Raw genomic sequence first — 26,993 nt, forward strand, 5'->3', positions numbered from 1 at the left:
GTTAAAGAGATGGCTGACTATGTATCTGGTGGTGACTGGAACCATTTTGATAATAATTGGCAGCAATAAGTCTACCCTGTTGTTGGAGTTGGGAAAGGGACCATATTATCTTTCCATTTTTGGAAGGGATTGTCCCTGCCGTGGTTGAGAGACAACAGGAGGGTTAACACTATCATTCAAGGTTCTTTATTTGTCACATGCATAGTTATACAAGTATAACACACAGTGAAATGTAACCTGACACGCTCCTCGACTTGTGCAAGGGGGGGGGGGGGGGGGGGGGGGTAGAGGAAGAACATTATATTATACACGGTGGGCCATTTATATGGATACACCGTAATAAAATGGGAATGGTTGGTGATATTAAAGTCCTGTCGGTGGCACATTAGTATATGTGAGGGGGCAAACTCCTCAAGATGGGTGGTGACCATGGTGGCCATTTACATTAGGTGAATGTGCAGTAGTAGCATGTATGCAGCAAGCAGGTAAACTCTGTACATTAAGTGAATTAAATAAAAATTGACAATCTGACTGTTTTACAGAATAGACAATGTAAACATATTTAAATTTAAAGGAATTTGAAATTTATATTGTGCCAGTGGGTTTAGAGTGTCTGGAAGAGAGTCCTGTCTCAGTCACTTATGGACTTATGGATGATGTGAGAGGGTGTGTGTGTGTGTGTGTGTGGGGGGGGGGGGATTCTCATCAGATGAGAATTCCTCAAAATCGGCGTCCTCCTCAACACAATCCTCTGTCTCAAACACATTCACTTTATGTCACTTTCACTGTCAAAGACTTGTGCCAAAATTTCATTGACAGTAAATCTGTTCCCAGAGGAATTTTTTTTAGGGAACATTGCACAGTACACCGTGCACCAAGACTAATGATTTAAATAGAAGGGGGTCATGGAAGCTTTTATAAGTTTGCTCCTCCCTTATCTTGCATAAGCTGTTAATATCCTTGTGAGAAAATCCTACCTACCCGCCACCGTCATCTAGGGTTTGAGAGTAACGAAATTTCTATTCTCTGTATGTCCTGTACATGTGGCAGAATTGACAAATAAAGTTGACTTTGACTTTGACTTTGACCGCACGAGAAATATCTGTTCTAATTCTGCAGGTGTGAGTATAGTAGGTCACACACACACACACACACACACACACACACACACACACACACACACACACACACACACACACACGTTTTCATATCTTAGTCAGGACATATAATTGACATAATGCTTACCCTAGCTGTTTACCCTAACCCTAACCATCAAAATTCAATGGCTTTCCCTAACCCTTAGACTATATCTAACCATAACCTAATTGTAACCCTGACATTAAAACCACATTTTGAGCCTCAAAAATGCCTTCAAACACATGGGGATGGGCATTTGTCCCCATATTTATTTGATCCTCGACCAGTAACGCCACTGTTTTGCACATGTCTCACTCTGTATATTTTATTTTATATATTTTATTTATTGTTTACTCTATTTAATTTGTAAAATATGTGTACACACACACACACACACACACACACACACACACACACACACACGTAGAAAAATATTTAGTATACACATCCAGAAATGCATATACTATTATATATTGTACATATATTTATTAGTTTCAGATGTAGCCATTCTTGTATTTTGCTTGTTTACATTATTGTATTTTGCACAACTCTGTTGCTTGTGAAGCTCGCACACAAGAATTACACTCACATGTGCTGTACCAATGTACCTGCACATGTGATGTGACAATAAAAGTGATTTGATTTGATTTGATTTGAAGTGTACCACACATATCCAAAAAACACTGAATAAAATACTGATGGATGAATACAGTCACTGTGATTGTAAATGTGCATTGGACAAGTGATGTATTATCCAGCAGGGTGAGCTGAAGCACCAGGAATAAACTCTAGCTATTAACTATCTGTTATTGTGCTATTTATGTAAAGTGATGGGAATAACAGCGTTATAAGTAACGGCTTTACTTTTTTCATTAACGAGTAATCTTCTGATTAATTACTCTTTCTATCGTTACAACGCTGTTACTAACAAGAAAATGCGGGGCAGTCACGTTACTATTTTCAACAAACAGACAGTTGAAGCTGTCTTCAGCTTACCACACCTTATATTAGTTGCACCGAAGTAGCTGTCTACGTAAGTAATCTGGGCGCTACAGCTTTGTGCAGCTGCGCTCCCACGGTCGGCAATCACTTTCTGGCAGACGATCACTTTTTGGCACAACACCTGGGGTTAAAGGGGCAAAACAATCGCATGGGTGCTGCTGTTTGGCTGAGGAAGAATAAAGTAGCCGTGGTTAACATGACCACTTCAAGATGACAAAGCAACAAGGTGCTATATACCTATACTTATTTGATTTTGAAAAGTGTGCAGCAAAAATGTAATTTATCTTTATGCTTTTTATCATACATTCTGTAGAAAATACAATAGTCACAAGTTGAAAGCCATGTGCGTATGAAAACAAAGGCACTGCGCATGTGCGTTTTACCCATATTTTATCGTGATATTTCACTTTCTTATCATTGCCCAACATTATACCGGTATTACCGTGAACGGCATGATATGGCCCAGCCCTAGTCACAAGTTGAAAGTCATAGATGTCCATCAACATTAAACAGCTCAGATTAATAAACCTATTGTATAATCTGTAGCGTTGGAACACAGTCTGACAATGAGACATCAATCAAATGTGCAGTGACAAAGACAATGAACTTTATAGCATTTATGTTTTTGTTAGTGTTCTGTCTGTGTTTGTACAAGATTAATGGCTGAAGCACCACAGATCAAGTGTTTGTGTGTAAGTGTGGGTTTCACTATGTCTAAATGAGAAAGGCTAAGTATGTGAAATGTTTTTGCTTTTGTTTTTTCACCATGGTTGCAGCAAAACATTCCCCTAGTCTTCTTCCTCTTCAGTAATCTTGGTAGTCTGGGCAGTTCAGTTTCTTTTGTGTCAATTCTATTTTTACATCTAATGGTTCAAAAGATTCTGTTAAATGATAGAAGGAAAAACTTCAAACAAACTTCAAACAAATTGCAGCTGTAAGCTTCTGAGAATAATTTATTAGGTTTGGTTTTGTATATGTCAAACATTTTGTTTCATGTCAGCAATTTCAAGCTGCCTTATTGAAAAGTTATTAACATGTTAATATTTGATTGGAGAAATTCTGCAGCAGTTCAATTCAGTGCATGAGGATTACTGAGTATGACTATGACTGTCTGACTGTCAACAGACTTTCAGTCTGTTGAAATACTAATCACACCAACAATCACAGTTTGGTGTGAAGACATTTTCCCCTTTGTTCCCCTTCAAAATATACTTGGTGAAAATGTGTGGGTGTGCTGGACACTCCCCATGCATTTTTCATTTGAGAAAAATATGTACTGATGGAGGCTTCCTGTTTCACTATTAGTTTAGCTTTTACTGAAGCTGCTCTGAAAAATAGTCTGCGAATGTGGCACCAATGGCATGTAGCTGACGTAGACCGTGACCTTTAAAGCATTTATGTTTCTGTTACTACAAAAAATATTAATATTCATATTAATATTTGTTCATTTACCCAAATGTTGGGTAAATGAATGTTTATGTTTATAGTTACTTCTCAATAACATTTCCCTCATATTTTTAAGATTTTACAATAATTATTTTGTTCTCTTTGTTGCCTTTGTTTTGTTCACCTGATTTGAAAAATAACCTGTTTAATTACTAATTTAAACTGATTTAAACTTACACTTTTCATTTATGGTAAAACGCATCCTTGTCTGCAGATTTCTTTTTCTTTCATATTCTGTGATTTGCTGCACTTTGACTTAAAATATTCTCCATTCCAGCACTTGAGAGGATTTAATTAAAGTGCACCAAGTGCTACATGTAGCTATATTACAGGTATCCATATTTCTAATTAAGTTGCATTTTTCTTTGTACAAAATGTCATCACATCTACCAGTGTAAGTTAGATGTACTAAAATCACAAACTAAAGGGTCAGAATTTACCTGAGTGGATTAGAAATGTAAAAACAATGTGATAGATACCATTTGTCTACGTGATTGTTCACTGGCATGAAGCTGTTTCACAAGAAATAACCCCACCTTGTTATAAACAATATTGAAAGTGACGCACATGTACCTGCTCGATTCTAAAAATAAATGTGAAAAGATCTGGTTACATAACATACTAGATCTCAATGATGATGATTACTTTTATCCAGACAAAAGGCCTTTCTTTATGTTTGCTCAAGTGTTTATGGTATTAAATCAGTCCTGAACCTTATTGTTAGGCAGTTTATGCAAGCTTTGATTGGCGACACCATAATTTGTATATTCCTTGGCTGATTCAAACCCACATAATGAGGTTCAGTAACTCAGTCGGCAAAAGTGGAACAGATTCCATAACATACTGAAGCCACCAATCAAGAACAAAGTAATTTCCGGCAGGTCATGCAAACAGACTCAGCTGCAATCTTTGCAGATCAACTGATCTCAAGTCAATTTGTCAAATTTCTTCTGTCCTAGATATTACATGATCAAGTGTAAGTGGTGTTATGGCAAAATTAAAGTGTTTAGGAACATTGACAGTGACAGATCATTTAAGAGTGGTTGTTTACTGCTGAGACATATGCATCAAGGTCACAAATGCTCTGCTGACTCAATAACCACATTTCCAAGCTTTCTTTTGCATAAACATTAACACAAAAAATGCACCAGGAGCTTCATGGCAAAGATTTCCATGACCAAGCTGCTCCTGTAGGCTCATGTAGGTTTTATCTGAGTATGTAAGAAACGGTTTCACTTCCACCCCAGTTTGAATGAATGTGTCATTGTAGTAGCAATGGCTTATTCATGAATACGAAAACCTATCTCTGACAAATGATGTTCTGGAGTACTTGCAGTCTTTTAGAAGATATATATAATTTTTATAGTGCATGTTAGAGTTTGAGATATTGTGAGCCATGTGCCAATGCATTAAAAAAAAAGGCAGTCAAGGTACAAGGTAGACCTAATAATTTGGTATTTATTTTATTGTACAAAACACTGCCTTTTTGTTTCTTTGAGTGTGGAATGTGTAGATTTTTTTTAAATGACAATAGCACTAAACCTTTAGCCTACTTAATGATTTAATAAGTAAACTGCTTATTGAGTTGATGTAGCAATGCATAAAATACATAAAAATAACAAACAATTGTTAAGCTGGACCAATATTCTTAATGTCTTGTTCGTGTTTCTTTGTTTCTTTATCCTTTTTTTTTTTTAACTCTTCCAGAAAACTGTCGTTTGAAAATATGAGAAAGGAGTTAAATTAGAATTTTTGGGCAAATGAGTGTGGTATATATGTAGAGACAAAGACAAATATCTCTAATTTTAAAAAAAAAGTTTCGCATTACAAGGTACAGTGAAAACATTTTGAAAACTCATACTCTATAATAAACAAAGGTGTCTGCTTACTTTGATTATGTTACATTTCTTCCAACTGCTTTTCGCTCTACTGGATTTCATTTTTTGTTTGTCTGCCTTGACGTCTATGAGTAACTATCAGTGAGGTCACTAACAAAAAGAAGGGAGAGGCTGTGATCCTGAGACAAGATACTTTCAGGTTGATCACTTGACAAACTTGTGAATCCTTTGATGTGACGCTGTTCCTCAATATGTCACAGACTCTTCTATCATCTCTCACATACGTCATTAGCCCTCACTCTTCTGAAATATATAAGGCCACAAGAGGTGTGAACATAAGGTTTAACAGAGCAAAGAGGTGAACTGCACTGGTTAAAACGTAATAATTTTAAAAATCTACAGGAGATTAAAAAAGAGAATTAATACATTTTCATCTGATCTCAGTTTTGGTAAGTAAAATATATAAAATAAAATAGATTTCATGTACTGTGAATATGACTTTTCATTTTTTCACTAACTTGTTAAACTAATTCTAATGAATTATTTTACATATGTTATTTTAAAATTGTCATACATAGATTTTTTTTATTGAGAAGTGTTATGATGAGTACAGTTAATGATCAAAACCTTTTGTATTTTTGTAAAATACTGTTATCCTGCGTTTTTAACTCGGTTTTTTTTTTTTTGGTTTATTAATCTGTGCGCATGACCTTGACATATGTTTCTTTTACAGATTTAACTGATTAAACAATGGCCGTTGGACTGATGATATCAATTTTGTTGCTTCTTATAGGTAAGTTAAGTGATGCTAAACTTACTGTTGATACAAAATAAATGAACTGCTTTAGCATAGCTATATATACCCTCATAAATAATTGCTACAGACAATATGTAGACTGTAAGAACACTGATTGTTATAATACTTTAATGGTTAGGCACTTATTACCTTGAGTTCAATGTGTACAATCTAGGTGAATTGTACTTAGTGATGCAAGATGAAGCCAAATTTCTACATTTAAAAAAAAAAAAATTCTACAAAAAGTGGGTTTAGTAACAACTTTGAGTGTGGTATAGATGAGATGAGGACATTTTGCATACTTGTTGAAAGTTTTGCTTTAAAAAAAAAACAGTGTAGTTTCTCTGTCTGTCTCTTTCGCTCTTGTCTGTGAGAGTCAAGAGAGAAAGCTTCTCTCTCTTGAGTGGTGTCCCTCATACTCAGTATGCAGTATGCAGTAACACAGCACACATGGATCATTCCATTTAAAATCACTAATTTCTGAAAAAGGTTAAAAGGTTCCCACTAAGCCCCCTCATAATCAGCTTTGATACAGCCTTATCATATTCAATGAAGCAGTACAAAATATTGCCTTCATACTTTTAAAGTATTTGGAGTTACCACAACTTAAAATGTAATTACTAAGCTGAAATTTCCTATTTTTGTCCAATGTTTTTGAGCCCTCATAACATTAAGCTATAAAATAAAACCTTGTAACATTTTCAAGGCCGAGAAAATCCATTTCGGCTCTGTTAATTACTGTAATCAATTAACTAATTTCTTATTATTATTTTACAATTTTAAGAAACAATATAATTCAGTGTAAAAATAATTATATTAAGAGATTATTTTAGAGTGTTACAGAAGGAATAATAGGTAAAGGTTGCTTTCCATGAAAATGTGGATAGAAGTGAGACCTTTCATGCAGTAATGAATTTTGGCCAGCTATCTATGCCACAATGTGATATGACCCTTGAAAGTTTAACCAGACTTCACATTATGATGTTGTCAGAGAGTAAATAATAATATTTAGGGTACCATATTTATCTTACTCTACTTTATAGAAGTTATTGTAATTAATTAACCATGATTAATCGCATTTAATCGCAAAAGAAAATTTGCCCCAAAGCGCAAATGGTTTTTTTTTTTATTTAAAAGGGATTTAGTGGGCGAAAGAATCAAGACATGGACATGAATATTGTAAACTCAAGCTCTTTTAATTTTGGGGGAAAAATATTTAAACTGCAAAACAGAGAAACAAAAATAATATCCCTGGCCAAAATTGGGCAGACTTAAAAATAAAGTGCTATTTTAAGTAGTTTAAGTACGTTTTCAAAATGGTATTGTCTTTAAATAATAATGAAAACTGTCAACATAAAGTGCAGTTTTTCTTTTTAAACAAAATAAGCCAGAAACATAAAAGGGTATTTGAACAGCTTCACCTTTAAACTCTGAATAACCTTAGCCAAAATTATTTTGTACATTAGGCTAAAACAGTGTGATCATCGAACATTTTAGTGCAAAACATAGCAAACCCATTGGACTCACAGTACGTCCATGCTTATTTACTGTCCATCTATTTCAGCCAGTTACTTAGACAAACTAGAGTGTTCACATTTTCTCAAGGCAGCTCTCTTTTTTGTTACTATGTGACCTGCAAGTGAGAACAGTCTCTCACATGGGACAGAAGAGGCAGGACTAATCAAATACTTGTGGGCCAGGACAGACAGCTGTGGGTGGGTCCATGCTCGACTGGACCACCACTGCAGCGGGCAGTCTTTCTTGCTAATGGTGGATTCTGTTCTGTACAAACTCAGGGCCCTGTTACACAGGGCTTCCTCATCTGAATAAGAGTCTGAAGACAATGAAGAGAGGAGGAGGCTCTTTGCCTTTGCTGGCTCCTTTGTGGTGGCATCTTTACACGTTTCCTGCAGTAGGGCCTCAAGGCTGGTCTAAACCTCTTCCCCTTGCAAGTCACTTTAAATCTTTAAAGCATGGGTCAAGGACAGTAGCTATCTTGAGCCACTGATGGTTGAGTGTAGCTACACATTGGGACAGGTCCTTTGTGAGGGCAGTCTTAAATTTCACCATGTAGTTTAAGTCATCAAAGGAGACCTCGATGGTGTGATGCAGGTGGCAGAAAGCAGGTAGAACCACTGAACATGAGACACATGTCTCACCTCCAAGAAGCTCAGTCACAAACCTGTAGTAGACAGTTCAAGAAAGTAATTATTAATCTGCGCAATAATTGTCAACTACAGAGCTTTTTGAAGAAACAGTACCAATAAGTTAAAAAATATCTGCATGGGTCAAGGACAGCCACCAGCTTTTGGAGTTTTACCAGCTCTAATGGAGTTAAAATGAGTAGCTTGTGCCTTAGTTTGTCTAAAGCAGCAAAAACCGCCTCTTGATTCTTTAGTAGATGAGAAACCATATGATATCAACTGCATTTGGGTCCACATTCTCTCCGCTCCATGCTGCCTCAGTAGAGTTGACATTTACTGTTTGTTATTGGTTTGCTCAGCATCAAATAAAACAGCTCTTTTTCAGTTTGGGTTAGGCTAGGTTAAATGAAGTTTGTTTCCACGCTTCGTTTTGTCTGCGTTTGGGTACACTATTCTCCACTCCACATGGTCTGCAGATCGTGAAGTGGAGCCAAAGGGAATGAATAAGGAATCGATAAGTGATAATAATAATAGAATCATAATTGCAAAATTCTTATCAATTCCCGCCCGTATTGGTGTTGCGTAATGACTGAAAAAAAGAGTAATGCATTACATATATTACACAGAACATTTTACTTAAAAGCATACTTGATGTATTATGTAATGTATTTAATGCAGTATGTAACTTAATTACTCCAAGGAGGAAGTATTTATTGAACTACTCATGACATTACTTTTGCGCTTCTCAGTAAACTGACTTAAAACACGTTGTAATATAACATTTATAAAATATAAAATATAAAACTATAGGCGATGTTCCCACACAACAACCAAATCCTTATCCTAATGAGAACACGTATACTCTCTTATCATTTATGTATAAACACAAAACCAATATGATAAAACAAAATAAAAAGCAACACAAAGAGACTTCAAAACAATTACCACAGTAATTCTACTGAAAAAACATGGGAGGAAAATATGAAGGCTGTAGCATGAATGCGCATGGCTGCTGTTGTTACGTGTTGAAGGACAGGGTGTGGCTGCTGGCTTTGGGTCAGCATTCACTCATCTTTAGCAGCAGTCTTGGTTCTACTGTAAAAATTATTTAGCTCTACAGGGTATCATAGATTACTTGAGTGGGCAGTTTATATGAAACACAAGAATTACTAAAACTTCTTGTGTAAACTGTTGCAATGAATTCATGACATGATATTTGAATTGGGAAGACATAAACATATTACGGACTGATTTGGGAATGGTGACTCAGAATAGGTTAATTTACATTTGTATGACTACATGTAAATGCCGTAACTACAACCACAGGCCCAGCCACAGAGACGGATGCCACAACCACCACAGCCCCAACCACTAACACAGCGATGGATGCCACAACCACCACAGCCCCAGACACTACAAAAACGATGGCTGCCACCACCACCACTGCAGTCACAACCACCACAGCCCCAGACACTACAACAACGATGGCTGCCACCACCACCACTGCAGCCACCACCACCACAGCCCCAGAAACTACAACAACGATGGCAGCCACAACCACCAAAGCCCCAGACACTACAACAGCGACGGATGCCACAACCACCACTGCAGCCACAACCACCACAGCCCCACCCACTACAACAACGATGGCTGCCACCACGACCACTGCAGCCACTACCACCAAAGCCCCAGAAACTACAACAACAATGGCAGCAACAACCACCACAGCCCCACCCACTACAACAGCGACGGACGCCACAACCACCACAGCCCCAGCCACTACAACAACGATGGGTACCACCACCACCACTGCAGCCACAACCAACACAGCCCCAGCCACTACAACAACGACGGATGCCACAACCACCACAGCCCCAGACACTACAACAGCAACGGATGCCACAACCACCACTGCAGCCACAACCACCACAGCCCCAGAAACTACAACAACGATGGCTGCCACCACCACCACTGCAGCCACTACCACCAAAGCCCCAGAAACTACAACAACAATGGCAGCCACAACCACCACAGCCCCACCCACTACAACAGCGACGGATGCTACAACCACCACAGCCCCAGCCACTACAACAACGATGGCTGCCACCACCACCACTGCAGCCACAACCACCACAGCCCCAGACACTACAACAACGATGGCTGCCACCACCACCACTGCAACCACTACCACCACAGCCCCTGAAACTACAACAACTATGGCAGCCACAACCACCACAGCCCCACCCACTACAACAGCGACAGATGCCACAACCACCACTGCAGCCACAACCACCACAGCCCCAGACATTACAACAACAACGGCTGACACGACAACCACTGCAGACACAACCACCACAGGCCAAGAAACTACAACAATGATGGCAGCCACCACCACCACTGCCACCACTACCACCACAGCCCCAGAAACTACAACAACGGTGGCAGCCACAACCACCACAGCCCCACCCACTACAACAGCGACGGATGCCACAACCACCACAGCCCCAGCCACTACAACAACGATGGCTGCCACCACCACAACTGCAGCCACAACCACCACAGCCCCACCCACTACAACAGCGACGGATGCCACAACCACCACAGCCCCACCCACTACAACAACGGCAGCCACAACCACCAAAGCCCCAGACACTACAACAACAATGGCTGCCACCACCACCACTGCAGCCACAACCACCACAGGCCCACCCACTACAACAGCGACGGATGCCACAACCACCACTGCAGCCACAACCACCACAGCCCCAGGCACTACAACAACGATGGCTGCCACCACCACCACTGCAACCACTACCACCACAGCCCCAGACACTACAACAACGACGGATGCCACAACCACCGCAGCCCCACCCACTACAACAGCGACGGATGCCACAACCACCACCAAAGAAGCCCCAGCCACTACAACAACGACAGCTGCCACCACCACCACTGCAGCCACAACCACCACAGGCCAAGAAACTACAACAATGATGGCAGCCACCACCACCACTGCCACCACTACCACAACAGCCCCAGAAACTACAACAACGGTGGCAGCCACAACCACCACAGCCCCACCCACTACAACAGCGACGGATGCCACAACCACCACAGCCCCAGCCACTACAACAACGATGGCTGCCACCACCACAACTGCAGCCACAACCACCACAGCCCCACCCACTACAACAGCGACGGATGCCACAACCACCACAGCCCCACCCACTACAACAACGGCAGCCACAACCACCACAGCCCCAGACACTACAACAACAATGGCTGCCACCACCAACACTGCAGCCACAACCACCACAGGCCCACCCACTACAACAGCGACGGATGCCACAACCACCACTGCAGCCACAACCACCACAGCCCCAGGCACTACAACAACGATGGCTGCCACCACCACCACTGCAACCACTACCACCACAGCCCCAGGCACTACAACAACGACAGCTGCCACCACCACCACTGCAGCCACAACCACCACAGCCCCAGACACTACAACAACAACGGCTGCCACCACCACCACAGCAGCCTCAACCACCACAACCTCAGCCACTACAACAACGACGGCTGCCACCACCACCACAGCGGCCACAACCACCACAGCCCCAGACACTACAACAACGACGGAAGCAACTACCACCACAGCCCCAGCCACTACAACGATGGCAGCCACAACCACCACAGCCCCAGACACTACAACAACAATGGCTGCCACCACTGCATCCACAACCACCACAGGCCCAGACACTACAACAACGACGGAAGCAACTACCACCACAGCCCCAGCCACTACAACAAAGACGGCAGCCACAACCACCACAGCCCCAGACACTACAACAACAACGGCTGCCACCACTGCATCCACAACCACCACAGGCCCAGACACTACAACAACGATGGCTGCCACCACGACCACTGCAGCCACTACCACCACAGCCGCAGACACTACAACAACGATGGCTGCCACCACAACCACTGCAGCCACAACCACCACAGCCCCAGCCACTACAACAGTGACGGATGCCACCACCACCACAGCCCCAGACACTACAACAACGATGGCTGCAACCACCACCACTGCAGCCACAACCACCACAGCCCCAGCCACTACAGCAGCGACGGATGCCACAACCACCACCAAAGAAGCCCCAGCCACTACAACAACGACGGCTGCCACCAGCACCACTGCAGCCACAACCACCACAGCCCCAGACACTACAACAACGACGGCTGCCACCACCACCACAGCAGCCACAACCACCACAGCCCCAGACACTACAACAACGACGGAAGCAACTACCACCACAGCCCCAGCCACTACCACCACAGCCCCAGCCACTACAACAGCGACGGATGCCACAACCACCACCAAAGAAGCCCCAGCCACTACAACAACGACGGCTGCCACCACCACCACTGCAGCCACAACCACCACAGCCCCAGACACTACAACAACGACGGAAGCAACTACCACCTCAGCCCCAGCCACTACCACCACAGTAGCCACAACCACCACAGCCGCAGACACTACAACAACGATGGCTGCCACCACCACCACTGCAGCCACTACCACCACAGTGCCAGACACGACAACAACGACGGCTGCCACAACCACCACAGCAGCCACAACCACCACAGCCACAGATACTACAACAACGACGGAAGCAACTACCACCACAGCCCCAGACACTAAAACAACAATGGCTGCCACAACCACCACAGCCCCAGACACTACAACAACAATGGCTGCCACCACTGCAGCCACAACCACCACAGCCCCAGAAACAACAACACTGATGGCTGCCACCACCACCACTGCAACCACTACCACCACAGCCCCAGACACTACAACAACGACGGCTGCCACCACCATCATAGCAGCCACAACCACCACAGCCCCAGACACTACAACAACGACAGAAGCAACTACCACCACAGCCCCAGCCACTACAACGACGGCAGCCACAACCACCACAGCCCCAGACACTACAACAACAATGGCTGCCACCACTGCAGCCACTACCACCACAGCCCCAGAAACTACAACAACGACGGATGACACAACCACCGCAGCCCCACCCACTACAACAGCGACGGATGCCACAACCACCACCAAAGAAGCCCCAGCCACTACAACAACAACGGCTGCCACCACCACCACTGCAGCCACAACCACCACAGCCCCAGACACTACAACAACGACGGCTGCAGCCACCACCACAGCAGCCACAGCCACCACAGCCCCAGACACTACAACAACGACGGAAGCAACTACCACCACTGCAGCCACTATCACCACAGCCCCAGAAACTACAACAATGACGGATGACACAACCACCACAGCCCCACCCACTACAACAGCGACGGATGCCACAACCACCACCAAAGAAGCCCCAGCCACTACAACAAGAACGGCTGCCACCACCACCACTGCAGCCACAACCACCACAGCCCCAGCGACTACAACAACGATGGCTGCCACCACCACCACTGCAGCCAATACCACCACAGCCCCAGACACTACAACAACGATGGCTGCAACCACCACCACTGCAGCCACAACCACCACAGCCCCAGCCACTACAACAAAGACGGCAGCCACAACCACCACAGCCCCAGACACTACAACAACGATGGCTGCCACAACCACCACTGCAGCCACTACCACCACAGCCCCAGAAACTACAACAATGACGGATGACACAACCACCACAGCCCCACCCACTACAACAGCGACGGATGCCACAACCACCACCAAAGAAGCCCCAGCCACTACAACAACAACGGCTGCCACCACCACCACTGCAGCCACAACCACCACAGCCCCAGACACTACAACAACGACGGCTGCAGCCACCACCACAGCAGCCACAGCCACCACAGCCCCAGACACTACAACAACGACGGAAGCAACTACCACCGAAACCCAGGCCACTTCAACAACAATGGCAGCCACAACCACCACATCCCCAGACACTACAACAACGACGGCTGTCACCACCACCACCACCCCAGCAACTACAACAACGACGGCTGCCACCACCACAGCCGTCCCAGCCACTACAACAACGACGGCCGCCACCACCACCACAGCTCCAACCACTACAACAACAACGGCTGCCACCACCATCACAGCCCCAGCAACTACAACAACAACAGCAGCCGCAACAACGACGACGGTTGCCACCACCACAGCAGCCACCACAATCATCTGTGTTGGTGGCTGCCCAGCCACTACAACGACGGCTGCAGCCACCACCACAGCAGCCACAGCCACCACAGCCCCAGACACTACAACAACGACGGAAGCAACTACCACCGAAACCCAGGCCACTTCAACAACAATGGCAGCCACAACCACCACAGCCCCAGCCACTACAACAACGACGGCAGCAACAACCACCACATCCCCAGACACTACAACAACGACGGCTGTCACCACCACCACCACCCCAGCAACTACAACAACGACGGCTGCCACCACCACAGCCGTCCCAGCCACTACAACAACGACGGCCGCCACCACCACCACAGCTCCAACCACTACAACAACAACGGCTGCCACCACCATCACAGCCCCAGCAACTACAACAACAACAGCAGCCGCAACAACGACAACGGTTGCCACCACCACAGCAGCCACCACAATCATCTGTGTTGGTGGCTGCCCAGCCACTACAACAACGGCTGCCACCACCACATCAGCCACCACCACCACATCCCCAGTCACTACAACAACGACGGCTGCCACCACCACCACGTCCCCAGCCACTACAATGACGACAGCCACTACCAACACAGCCCCAGCGACCACAATAGCAACGGCTGCCACCACCACCACAGCTGCTACTACAATCACAGCTGCCACCACCACAAGAACGACGGCTTCAACCACCACCACCACCACCACAGCCCCCACCACAATCACAGGTGCCACCACCACAACAACGACAGCTTCAACCACCACTACCACATCCCCCACCACAATCACAGGTGCCACCACCACAAAAACGACGGCTTCAACCACCACCACCACCACAGCCCCAGCCACAACTACGGCTTCCACCACCACCTCAGCCCCGACCTCCACCTCAGCCCCGACCTTCACCACCCCCATATTTGTTGAATTCAGATCCATTCAAAGCAATTTTACAACAGACTTGTTGAATTCATTATCTGAAGCTTTTAAAACGCGAGCTGCATCCATAAAGGCACAGGTAAGTGTTTTACTTTGTGGAAAGTAGCATGAACGGTGTGTCTAAAGAACAGCTATTAAAGTACTAAATGCTCAGAATTTCACTGAATTACAGCAGGAATAAGTCAACTATAGAATCTTTGCTTGCACTTTGATGCATGCTCAATCATCCAGGTAAGTAAATCGCCAAAGGTTGATTCTCTTCATCTGGATGAAGCGTTTTGTGGCAGAAACGTTTCATCAGTCATCCAAAACGCTACGTCCAGATGAACAGAATCAACTTATGGAGATTTACTTTCACTGTTAAAAACTTTGGAACACTTTGTCCCAAGATTTACACATGTGCTTTTGAGCTATTGATCTGCAGTCTTTTGTACTTGTGGCAAAGCACTTTACGTCAGTATTATTGCTGGATGTTTATTTTTCTCTCAAAGGAGAAAAGCTCTTAAGATGTTGGTTCTCACTTCATATTTGAACAAACCTTTTCACTTTAACAAATACAGATAAAGACTCTCTTTCTTTCACTTGTCTACTGTCTTTCTCATCTCCAACTCATACATTGAACCTGACTTTACAGGACATATTCAAGACAAAAAGCACTACATTTCTCTCACTAGAAGATGGATAATATACTTATGATAAAATTGCATAAAGTAATTAAACTGCATCAATTTAAAATCTGTGAAAGTTTTCCCAGTTTTACCCAGTTTTTTTAGTTAGTGAGTTATCCCTGGAGCAGGATGGTTTTGAGCTTGAATTTTAAGAAAATTCTCCTTTGTGTCTGCAGATTGAACCTCCTTACAGATTGGCGTTCCCTTCTTCTTTTGTCTTCTTGAATGTTGTGAGCTTCAGGTGATTTCAGTATTTTGACATATAATGTTAAGAGCACTCACCTAAAGCCCTAAATATTCCAATCTATAATTTTTGTCTCTGCATTTACAGGCAAGGATCAGTCATCAACACGATGGAACTTCGGTTTGTAAACACATCTGTTCCAAACAAAGCTGAGATTAGAAATGTTTTGAACAGTACAGCCTCAAACGTTACAGGCTTTGACATTGAAAGGGATTCCATCCTTGTCAATGACACAGGTCAGTAATCATAGCCGTTATGTTTGATCAAAAAGTCTCAAATGTTTTAGAGTGACTTGGTTAAAAATGTTTTGTACATTTTTTCTACCACAGCTGCTGCATCAACTACTACAACTGTTGTTCCAACAACTACACCTAGTGCAACAACTACTACATCAACTACTAAAACTATTGTAACAACATCTACAACTACTGCAACAACTACTACATCTACTGCAACTACAGCTTCAAGTGGAGTATGCCACAAGATTAATTCCAGCACTGTTTTCCCCCTGGTGCTGCTGTTATGGCTTCTATTAAGCCAGCAATAGCATCTGTGCTGGTTTTCATTTGAAAGACAAGCAGCAGATGATCTCTTTCACTGCAGCTCTTTATTTATTGGACACATCGGAACGAGTAGAATTGCTATTTTTTTCAATATGAAAATATTTCTTGGTGGGAATGGCGCTGTAGTGAAAAGAATGACACAGACTTCTTTTATGCATGCGGTTAATTGAATCATGAATAGAAAAATTGAACTAACAACACAAAGGCAAAAGATAAAACAAAATGGGTGCTTTATCTTAGAGGCTTAGAAGTTTATGCTGCTCAGTTTAATTAAATTCAAGTTTATTTATATGGCACCAAACCACACTAAAAGTCACCTCGAGGTGCTTTAAATTGTTAAGTTAGGGTAAAGACCCTACAAAGACCCTCTTGCTTTTAAGTGTGTCTCTGCCTACATGTCTGTTAACTGTTCCTCTTTTATATAGAAAAAGACTAAACATTAAATATATATAGAAACAACTTCTTGACTTTGTAACAAAATTATCTGCAACAGCTCTTCTTATACTTTTTAAATGCTTGTAAATTAAAGGTCTCAGGTTTCCCTTCATATAGAGCATACACAGTATATATATCACAAAAAATTTATAATAAAGTGTAAAGAGTGGGTCTACGTGTGGTCCCCCCCCCCAAATAAAAAGCACTGGCACTTTTCTTATTTATATGAATTGTATGTTTATAAAAAGATATATATTTATATTTTTATTCTGTGAAGTGTATTTTAATTTTTACATTTTCTGTAAGAAAGTCACAATAACCAGAATATAGAATGTATAAGAAATTTACACTGTCTCCTGTGATGTTTTGCTGTTTGAGTAGGTAAAGATAAGGTTGAAATAACCTAAAGGTATACAATTTAGATCCCTCACCCAGGACCAGGGTGAGGGACCAGGCAAAGAGTGATTCAGAAGACCCTTATGAAGAGAACATCGAGGGAACAGTTTACCCTGCCCGGGATAGGGTTACCGCGGCCTCGCCCTGGAGCCAGGCCTGGGGAGGGTACCCGAGGGCGAGCGTCTGGTGGCCGGGCCTTAGTCCATGGGGACTGCCCGAAGAGGAGACATGGGCCCATCCTCCCGCAGGCCCACCACCTGCAGGAGGCGCCATAGGGGTCGGGTGCATTGTGTGCCGGGTGGCGGCCAGGAGCGGAGGCCCTGGCGGACTGATCCCCGGCTGCCAAGACTGGCAAAAGGGACAAGACTTTCGGACTGCCTCGAAGAGATTCTGGCAAACCGTCAGGCGTCTCAGGAGGGGAAAGCGGTGCTCTACCTGCACTGTGTATAGTGCTGGCGGAGCGCTGCTGACGTCGACTGAGAAAATTGTCAGGCGGTGGAAGGAATACTTCGAGGACCTCCTTAATCCCACTGACACGTCTTCCGAGGAGGAAGCAGAGTCTGGGGATGATGGGGAATGACCCGCCAATTTCAGGGGGCAAGGTCACTGAGGCAGTTAAACAACTCCTTGGTGGCAGAGCCCCTGGTGTTGATGAGGTCCACCCCGAGTTCCTGAAGGCTCTGGATGTTGTAGGGCTGTCCTGGTTGACACGCCTCTACAATGTTGCGTGGAGATCAGGGTCAGTACCCCTGGACTGGCAGACCGGGGTGGTGGTCCCCATCTTTAAGAAAGGAGACCGGAGGGTGTGTTCCAACTACAGGAGGATCACACTCCTCAGCCTCCCTGGGAAAGTCTATGCCAGGGTGCTGGAAAGGAGAGTTCGTCTGCTAGTTGAACCTCGGATACAGGAGGAACAATGCTGGTCGCGGAACACTGGACCAGCTTTTTATCCTCTCAAGGAAACTTGAGGGTGCGTGGGAGTTTGCCCAACCAGTCTACATGTGTTTTGTGGACTTGGAGAAGGCATTCAACTGTGTCCCTCGGGGTGTCCTGTAGGAGGTGCTGCGGGAGTATGGAGTGTCTGGCCCATTGCTACAGGCCATTCGATCCCTATACAACCGTTACAAGAGCTTGGTTCGCATTGCTGGCAATAAGTCGGACTCATTCCCGGTGGGTGATGGGCTCCGCCAGGGCTGCCCTTTGTCACCGGTTCTGTTCATAATTTTTATGGACAGGATTTCTAGGCGCAGCCAAGTGGCGGGGGGCTTTCGCTTTGGTGGCCTCAGAATCTCATCTCTGCTTTTCGTGGATGATGTGGTTCTGTTGGCTTCATCGGGTGAAGGCCTCCAGCTCGCACTGGAATGGTTCGCAGCCGAGTGTGAAGCAGCGGGAATGAGGATCAGCACCTCCAAATCTGAGGCCATGGTTCTCAGCCGGGAAAGGGTGGAGTGCCCACTCCGGGTCGGGGATGAGTTCCTGCCCCAAGTGGAGGAGTTCAAGTATCTCGGGGTCTTGTTCGCGAGTGATGGGAGAATGGGAGATTGTTGCTGCGGCTGCAGTGATGCGGACACTGCACCGGTCCGTCGTGGTGAAGAGGGAGCTGAGTGTAAAAGCGAAGCTCTCAATTTACCAGTCGATCTACGTCCCTACCCTCACCTATGGCCACGAGCTGTGGGTAGTGACCGAAAGAACGAGATTGTGGATACAAGCGGTGGAAATGAGCTTCCTCCGAAGGGTGGCTGGCCTCTCCCTTAGAGATAGAGTGAGAAGTTCGGCCATCCGGGAGGGGCTCAGAGTAGAGCCTCTGCTGCTCCACATCAAAAGGAGCCAGCTGAGGTGGTTCGGGCATCTGACAAGGATGCCTCCTGGACGTCTCCTGGGTGAGGTGTTCTGGGCATGTCCCACCGGGAGGAGGCCCCGGGGCAGACCCAGGACACGCTGGAGAGATTATATCTCTCGGTTGGCCTGGGAACGCCTTGGTGTTTCCCCAGATAAGCTGGAGGAGGTGGCTGGGGAGAGGGAGGTCTGGGCTTCTCTGCTTAGGCTGCTGCCCCCGCGACCCGGCCTCGGATAAAGCGGATGAAGATGGATGGATGGATGGATAGATGGATGTTTTTTTATAGAATGTAATAAAGATGATTCAGAAAGCTAAAAGTCTAAACTATTTTATGTTGACTCGTATGTTTTTTTTTTAAAATTATTTATTATTTAAAGAGTTTAATTTCTATTGTTTGTCCACTCAAGGTTTATAGGGAAGTATTTAGTTAAATTACTTATTGAGTAATTAAGTTATTTTTCAGACACAGTAATTAGATAAGTATTTTAAATACAATATTGATTAAGTAATTAGTAATTAATTACTTTTTTAAAGTAACTTATCCAACACTGTTTGTAGCATACCATTAAAAAAAATTGTATGGTCATTCTTTTTCTGCCCGTATATTTATGAGTTCTTTTCAAGTGTGGAGCAGGGAAATTATTTTACTGCTATTGTTAAATAATCATCAATTATTACCATTGCATTAATAATATAATCTGCAGCATTGATATTGTATTCAGAGGTTTAAACAGTGTGTGTCTTTCAGAAAGACTAAGTTGCAGTTGACAGGAAGTTGCAGAGAGTTTGCAGAACTGAAACCGAAAGTTATTCTGAGGAGCAGGTTAGACGAGGCTATTTGAATTACTAGTTTATTCAAATTGTCTGTTACACTTTTATATTCTTTTATTAAGCTCTTAGTAGAGGTTCTTGATTAAAACATTTATTCAACATAGTTGCAGTTAGGTTATTACACATAAGGATGAGCCTCTGGTCTGGTAAAAGGTCAGAAGTGCAACGGGTGAATTGAGAGAGCATTTGAGGACGACATAGACACACACACACACTCAGTTAGAGCGAATCATTTATAGGTGGAAGTTTAATCATGTTTTGCTTGGGGTTGCAAAAGAGGAGTTTGTCGCAGAACTGCTGCTGAGGTGTCAAGATGACAAGCGAGCATCCGGCAGTGACAGGATGTACCTGCCATGAAGACGAAGACAACGTTCTTTTAAACTGTGTTAAAAGTCATTGTGGTTTTGATTTGACGTATGTATATATTATGTCTGTGACGTATGAAGGAGCGTCATTAATTCAAACCCTGATGCTATAAAAATCTGTGTATGCTTTGATTAAGTCGAAGATTAATCCCTGTCTGCGTACAGAGTGGTCTTCCCACGCGTGTATTCATTAAAATCAATTGTTTGACCAAGATCTTCTGGACCAATGGTTGTTTGTACTCTTCTTCCTCAATTATGTGAACCTTAACATTTGGGGGCTTCATCCGGTGGATGAGGAGGGAGAGAATTGGAGGCGTAGACGGTGAAATTCGGTGGTCCGTTGTGGTCAGACAGGCAGGTGTGACCCGGCAACCAAACTGAGGGGACAGGCGCCTTTAAAAAAGAGGTAGGCACAGGCCTGTTGATTTTATCCAAAGTGTGCTGAATTGGATGACAAAATTAAATGTCTATTCAGTAAAAGTTGCCGGTAAATGTCTGCTTTGATTTTGATGAGAATCTCATGACAGTACTGAGGACTTAAAGCAGTTGGACTGCTGAAAATGATTGAATTCGGTTGGACCGCGGAAGGATTTAATGCAGCTGGACTGCTGAGTGGATTTAGTTTAATAGGTAATTGGTGAAGTGTTTGTGACAGTAAAGTCTCAATTGAATATAAAGCCGGGCTTGGACATCAATAGAATTGCTGGTGTGATTTTATGGGGTGTTTTCAAAGTAATTAAAGTTTTTAGGACGGGAGCGGGGCTCCTAGGACTGCACCAAGTTCAGGGGTGGGAACCCCCTCCCTTTTCCAGACGTGGGAAAGGGTCCTCCGGCGTGAGGTTATCCCAGGTGGCACCTGCCAATGACTTGGGACCTTGGTTCAAAATAGCCACTGGTATCTCCCAGTTTGTCGTCCGGGACGACGGGGTGCAGTGTTTGGACAGTAGAAACCTTAACTTAAAACTTCGGGGAAAGCCTTGGCTGTGTAATGCCAAAAATAGAGCTTCAGGCAAAGTTTGGGTTGGTTAACGCTTATAAATTTATTTAGGAAATAGAAATCGGGCCACGGTCCGGGACCGAGACTGGTTAATTGGTCGCAAAAAACTCAGGGAGTTTATCGGTTGGACTGTTATGTTAAATTTATCGAAATTCGGTAGGTGTTAAAAGGCCTAAAATCTGTGCAGTTGTAATTATAAGACGTCTTTGTAATATAAAATAAGAGACTTTGGTGTGAGAGGAGGCTGTGTGTCGAGTCAGCAATGCACTGACTGCTTGCTGCTATTTTTAGACGGTGTGTGTGTGAGTGTGAAAATGCAAATGAGTAAGTAGTGAACTGTTTAAACCACAGTTGGTTTTACAAATACTGCTGCATACATTGTTGAGTGTGTGTTTAAGATGCCATTTATGTTCATTAGAATGCTATAAATAAAGTTTTGAGTTGCCGTAGTGGATGTATAGTAATTGACTGAGTTTGAATGTAGATATATAAATATATTGAGTGCACTGTATATATTTAAGATTAACATATTACTTTCAGTAGTAACTTCTCTCCAGCAATAGTTGCTGGTGTGTTTTATTTTTTCAATTTCTTGTGTGTGCTGTGAGAATTAATAGAGGTTTCAATCTTTTTCTTCTTTGTTTTTGTTGACTTGCTCTTTCTGACTATGACAAGCATGTCTAAAATACTCTTAGGAAAGCGTGTTTTGAGTATATTCCTCAACTCTGGTCACAGTTTAAGTGTGTGAATGCGGTGAGTAGAAGGTTTTGAATGATAAATAAAGGTGTGAGAGGTATTTTTTGGTGATGCAAAGTAGGATGTTTTATAGTTTGAAAGTGTTTTTAATTTAAGAGATGCATGAGTGATGTTATAAGAGTTTGAGTTTCTTTTTCTTTCAGTTCAAAAACACATAAGTACATACACTTGGTACACCCACTTACTCTTTGACTTTATTAAAACAAACGGTGTATTTCAATTTGAATTGCAGTAATTGTATGTTGATATGGTAATTTAGTTTTATGTTAGGTGAAGGAGATGTCCATCTCCGCGTCTTGCAGGATTGAAAGTGAGCACGTTGAAGGCTGTGATGAATGCTGACAAATGCAAAGAATTTAGTATATTTAAAAGTGTGTGTGCGTGAAATAAGGGTCCATTGTTTTTAGATCAAGACTTAGTAAAACTAAACAGTTTGATTAGGTTGTAAAATAGGAAAGAGAAACCGAAAATATTGCTCTGAGTGCTGTGTGTGTGTAACAGGAAATGGTGTGTGTGACAGGAAGTTTGCATGCCCATAGAAGGAGAGAGATGAGTTAAACTCTAGGCAGATAAAGCGAATGGAGGTTTTGAGAAAAGAAATGAAAAGGATATTAATTGTATGTTTTAGTGTGTCAATACAGGTTACAGATAAATAAAGGTGGACTTCTCTCAACCTGGAATTTTGAGTACGGCGCCAAAACCAGTAGAGTAGCATAATTGGGAGAAAACAGGCCAGATTTTGGCTTAAAATTTTATAGCTTGACAGACCTGGATCAATTCTCCACGTGCAGCGGTCGGAAGAAAGTTATAGGTCAACATGACTGGATATGTTAAGGCAAGTTTCTGGTTGAATTGTTCACAGCGCCATGTCTCCATAAACCTGACAAGTGGGCCCTAACTTGTGGCTGAGGACCAGGAATGCTGTTAATAAGGTGGGAACTTAAAATTTGGGTTAGCAAATTTGGGAAAGAAAACTGACTGCTTAAGCGGAGAATTGTGCTGGAGTCTGAAACACTGCAAAAGCAACATATGCAAATTCACATACACAAGCAGAAAATGCATTAACCTTACAAGGACAAGCTCGTGCAGATTAATGCATAGACATTGATTAAACCTGGCTAAGAACACAAACATACGCAATGAAGAACAGCTTGCTATTTGTATGAGTGATAGAATGGTGTGAATGTTTAATAAAATACATTTGAGTTTGAAGGTGAGGAATAACTCAAAGAAGCTATATGACAAAGGGAGTGAGTTATGAAAAAAGAAAAAGTGATTAAAGTAGTTTTTAAAAGAGTGACTTAGGAGTGCCCTGGTACTGAGTGATCAAAACCAGTGATCACTGTGGAAAGAAATAAAATAATTCAATAAGTTGGTAATGTTTAAACATATGTTTCTTTTGTTACGGCAACTTCTTGATATATGACTCAGTATGCAAATTAGCTGGAGAGAGTGGTGACGAAGGAGCTTCCTGTGTGTGTGACTGAGGCTTTCAGGAGAGGAAGCATGGCAGAGAAGAGGAGTGCAGATTTGGATAGGAAATTTATAGTTTAGTGATGATATGTTGTCGTAAGGGGGTTATGTCTTATGTTGAATCTAAGTATGTTAAAGTGCATAAAGGGGGCGATTGTTGTGTGCAAATTGTGTGGTTTTAACGAGACTTTCGGTGTATTGAGGAGGTGAAATTATGTGGTGGCAATACTTGTGTGTTTAAGGTTGTTGAGGTTGTTGTGGTGATGGGTTGATTCTGTCAGTTAGGTTCGGGTTGTTGTTGTTTTTGTTTTTAATAGAGGGAGTTTTAGTAAACATGGACATGTCTAAGAGGGGGCCCATTATTTTTGTAACAGTGCACTTAGAGAAAACCTGTCAGGTGATTTTGTTTGTGTTTTCATGAGCTAATAATCAGCTCTATTTTTTCTCATTTTTGTTCTAAGCAGGCCTGCAACAGTGAATAACAGCGCTGACAAATTCTCGGCAAGAGCAAATATAAGGTGGGCTTTCCAGATTACAACTGGCTGAGGAGAAAGCTCCCTGTGGGGACCTGATGCGGTCGTAAGTCCCTGTCTAAAAGGATTGTAGCCAGTCAATCCAGTCCAAAAACATAAGGAACTATTTTCCTATGGAAAATAAAAAATGAATGAGCTCATTTTGCTGAGGGTGGAAAATCTGATCACTTGCGCAGGAGGCTCTACTATTAGCAAATATATGGTGTGACTGCATGTGAGTGAATGTGTGACTGGATGAAGGTGGGGATGAATAAATGTGGACAAACAATTTGCTTTTACCAGAGAAAATTTCTGTTTTATTGAGTGGGGTTAGATTATGGGATTATAGTATATTGTTGGGAGAATGCCAAATGCTAAAGGGGAAACATTTTTTGATATAACTCATGTTACCATTAATTGAAGAAACACATGACTGATAACGGTTCTGTTTTAAGTTTATTTTTATGACATAGATTGGATGATGAGTGGGGAAAACTGAGCATTTTAAGTTTTGTATAGTATTTTGACACATGAAATGTGTCAAAATAAAGGGGGAATTTAGGGTTTAATAATTTAATTGTTTAATAATTTAGGATCATTTTAGGACTTTTTGGGGTTTTTGGTCATTTGGATATGGTAAAACGGAAACTATGGTAAAACTGAAACTGTTATTTTTATGTTAAGGTTAAAGGATTAAAGTGAACTGAATCCTGTTTAGTAGATACGATGCCAGTGTTTTAAAGCTGTGTACAAATCTTAGAGGGAAATTGGGGGACACGTTGACAAAAAGATATGCTTTGGGGAAAATTGGTGAAGCTTGTAGGAGTAGAACAGGTTTGATTTCTTTTTTGATTTCTAGAAGTAGTGGTTATAATGTAGGCTTACATACAGATATTACATAGATTTATTTTTAGGTTAAAGGGGAGAGCTTATAAATAGAAATGATTTTATACATATTGCATTTTGTGCCTTTAAAGGAGTTGTGGCTCAATTCGTCTCTTGAGGGTCACGAGCCTTTGGCTAGTGCTATGATTGGCCAATCTACTGTGAGGATGATATGAGTTATTAAAGGATTGCACACGCTTACAGACACAGAGTCCAGAAACACACATGACAGTATTGATTCCAGGCAAAAGGCCTCAAATTCATTTAGCTTTTAACTGAACTTAAAGAAGGACCAAAGGAAGGAAAGCATATATTTTGGTTAAGTCTGATAAACTAGAATTAGAAGGTATTTTTACATTAAAAGGAGCAAAATGAAATAAAAAGGGCTATATCAAAAACAGGTTATAACATAGGAAATGTGAGGTTAAAATGAAGTTAGTGTTAACACACAGGAGTTGTTTCAAGGCAGCGTTTAGCTGTAGCTGGTGCAGCCGAAGATAGCGTAGGCCCCGCTAGCTGTTCCCCGGCAGACCCCAAGCAGCTGGGGAAAGAGGGCGGCTGGGTCACGGTGAGGAGGAAGCATAGTCCTAAACAGAAGCCCCAGGTACACCACCAACCCGTTCATGTGTCTAACCGTTTTTCCCCACTCGGCGACACACCCGCCGGGGGTCAAACTCTGGTAATTGGTGATTCTGTTCTCAGACATGTGAAGCTAGAGACACCGTCAACCATAGTCAATTGTCTTCCAGGGGCCAGAGCAGGCGACACTGAAGGAAATTTAAAACTGCTGGCTAAGGGTAAACGTAAATTCAGTAAGATCATAATTCACGTCGGCAGTAATGACACCCGGTTACGCCAATTGGAGGTCACTAAAATCAATATTGAATCGGTGTGCAACTTTGCCAAAACAATGTCGGACTCTGTAGTTTTCTCTGGTCCCCTCCCCAATCAGACCAGGAGTGACATGTTTAGCCGCATGTTCTCCTTAAATTGCTGGCTGTCTGAGTGGTGGCCCAGAAACAATGTGGGCTTCATAGATAATTGGCAAACCTTCTGGAGGAAACCTGGTCTTGTTAGGAGAGACGGCATCCATCCCACTTTGAATGGAGCAGCTCTCATTTCTAGAAATATGGACAAATTTATTAAACCCCCCAAAATATGACTATCCAGAGTTGGGACCAGGAAGCAGAGTTGCAGTCTTACACGCCTCTCTGCAGCTTCTCTCCTCCTGCTACCCCCCCCCCCCCCCCCAAAAAAAAAAAAAAACCCATCTCCATAGAGACTGTGTCAGCTCCCAAACAGACAAAAAACAAACTAAAAACCAGCAACATACAACTTAAACATAAACAATTACAAAGAAAGAACAATAAAGTATCCACATCTGAACCAAAGAGTAAAACAGTGAAATGTGGATTATTAAATATTAGGTCTCTCTCCTCCAAGTCTCTGTTAGTACATGACTTAATAATTGATCAACAAATCAATTTACTCTGCCTTACAGAAACCTGGTTGCAG

The 26,993-nt window shown here is 43.0% G+C and overlaps 1 protein-coding gene across 1 annotated transcript; it reads left to right on the forward strand.

Annotated features, from left to right (window-relative positions):
• The first annotated feature begins 11,146 nt into the window (after positions 1-11,146).
• Positions 11,147-17,389, forward strand: LOC147335827 (uncharacterized). Its single transcript, XM_086282534.1, has 7 exons — positions 11,147-11,336; positions 12,756-14,784; positions 15,079-15,308; positions 15,372-15,595; positions 16,361-16,425; positions 16,516-16,664; positions 16,758-17,389. The coding sequence occupies exons 1-7, from the start codon at positions 11,147-11,149 to the stop codon at positions 16,973-16,975; spliced, it is 3,105 nt and encodes a 1,034-aa protein (XP_086138660.1). The 3' UTR covers positions 16,976-17,389.
• The last annotated feature ends 9,604 nt before the right edge of the window (positions 17,390-26,993 follow it).

Source organism: Aulonocara sp. 'chitande type north' Nkhata Bay, linkage group LG3 (assembly GCF_057382095.1).
Source record: "Aulonocara sp. 'chitande type north' Nkhata Bay isolate Kocher_YH1m ecotype deep benthic linkage group LG3, A_spYH_male_GT1.1, whole genome shotgun sequence".
NCBI classification, from domain to species: Eukaryota; Metazoa; Chordata; class Actinopteri; order Cichliformes; family Cichlidae; genus Aulonocara; species Aulonocara sp. 'chitande type north' Nkhata Bay.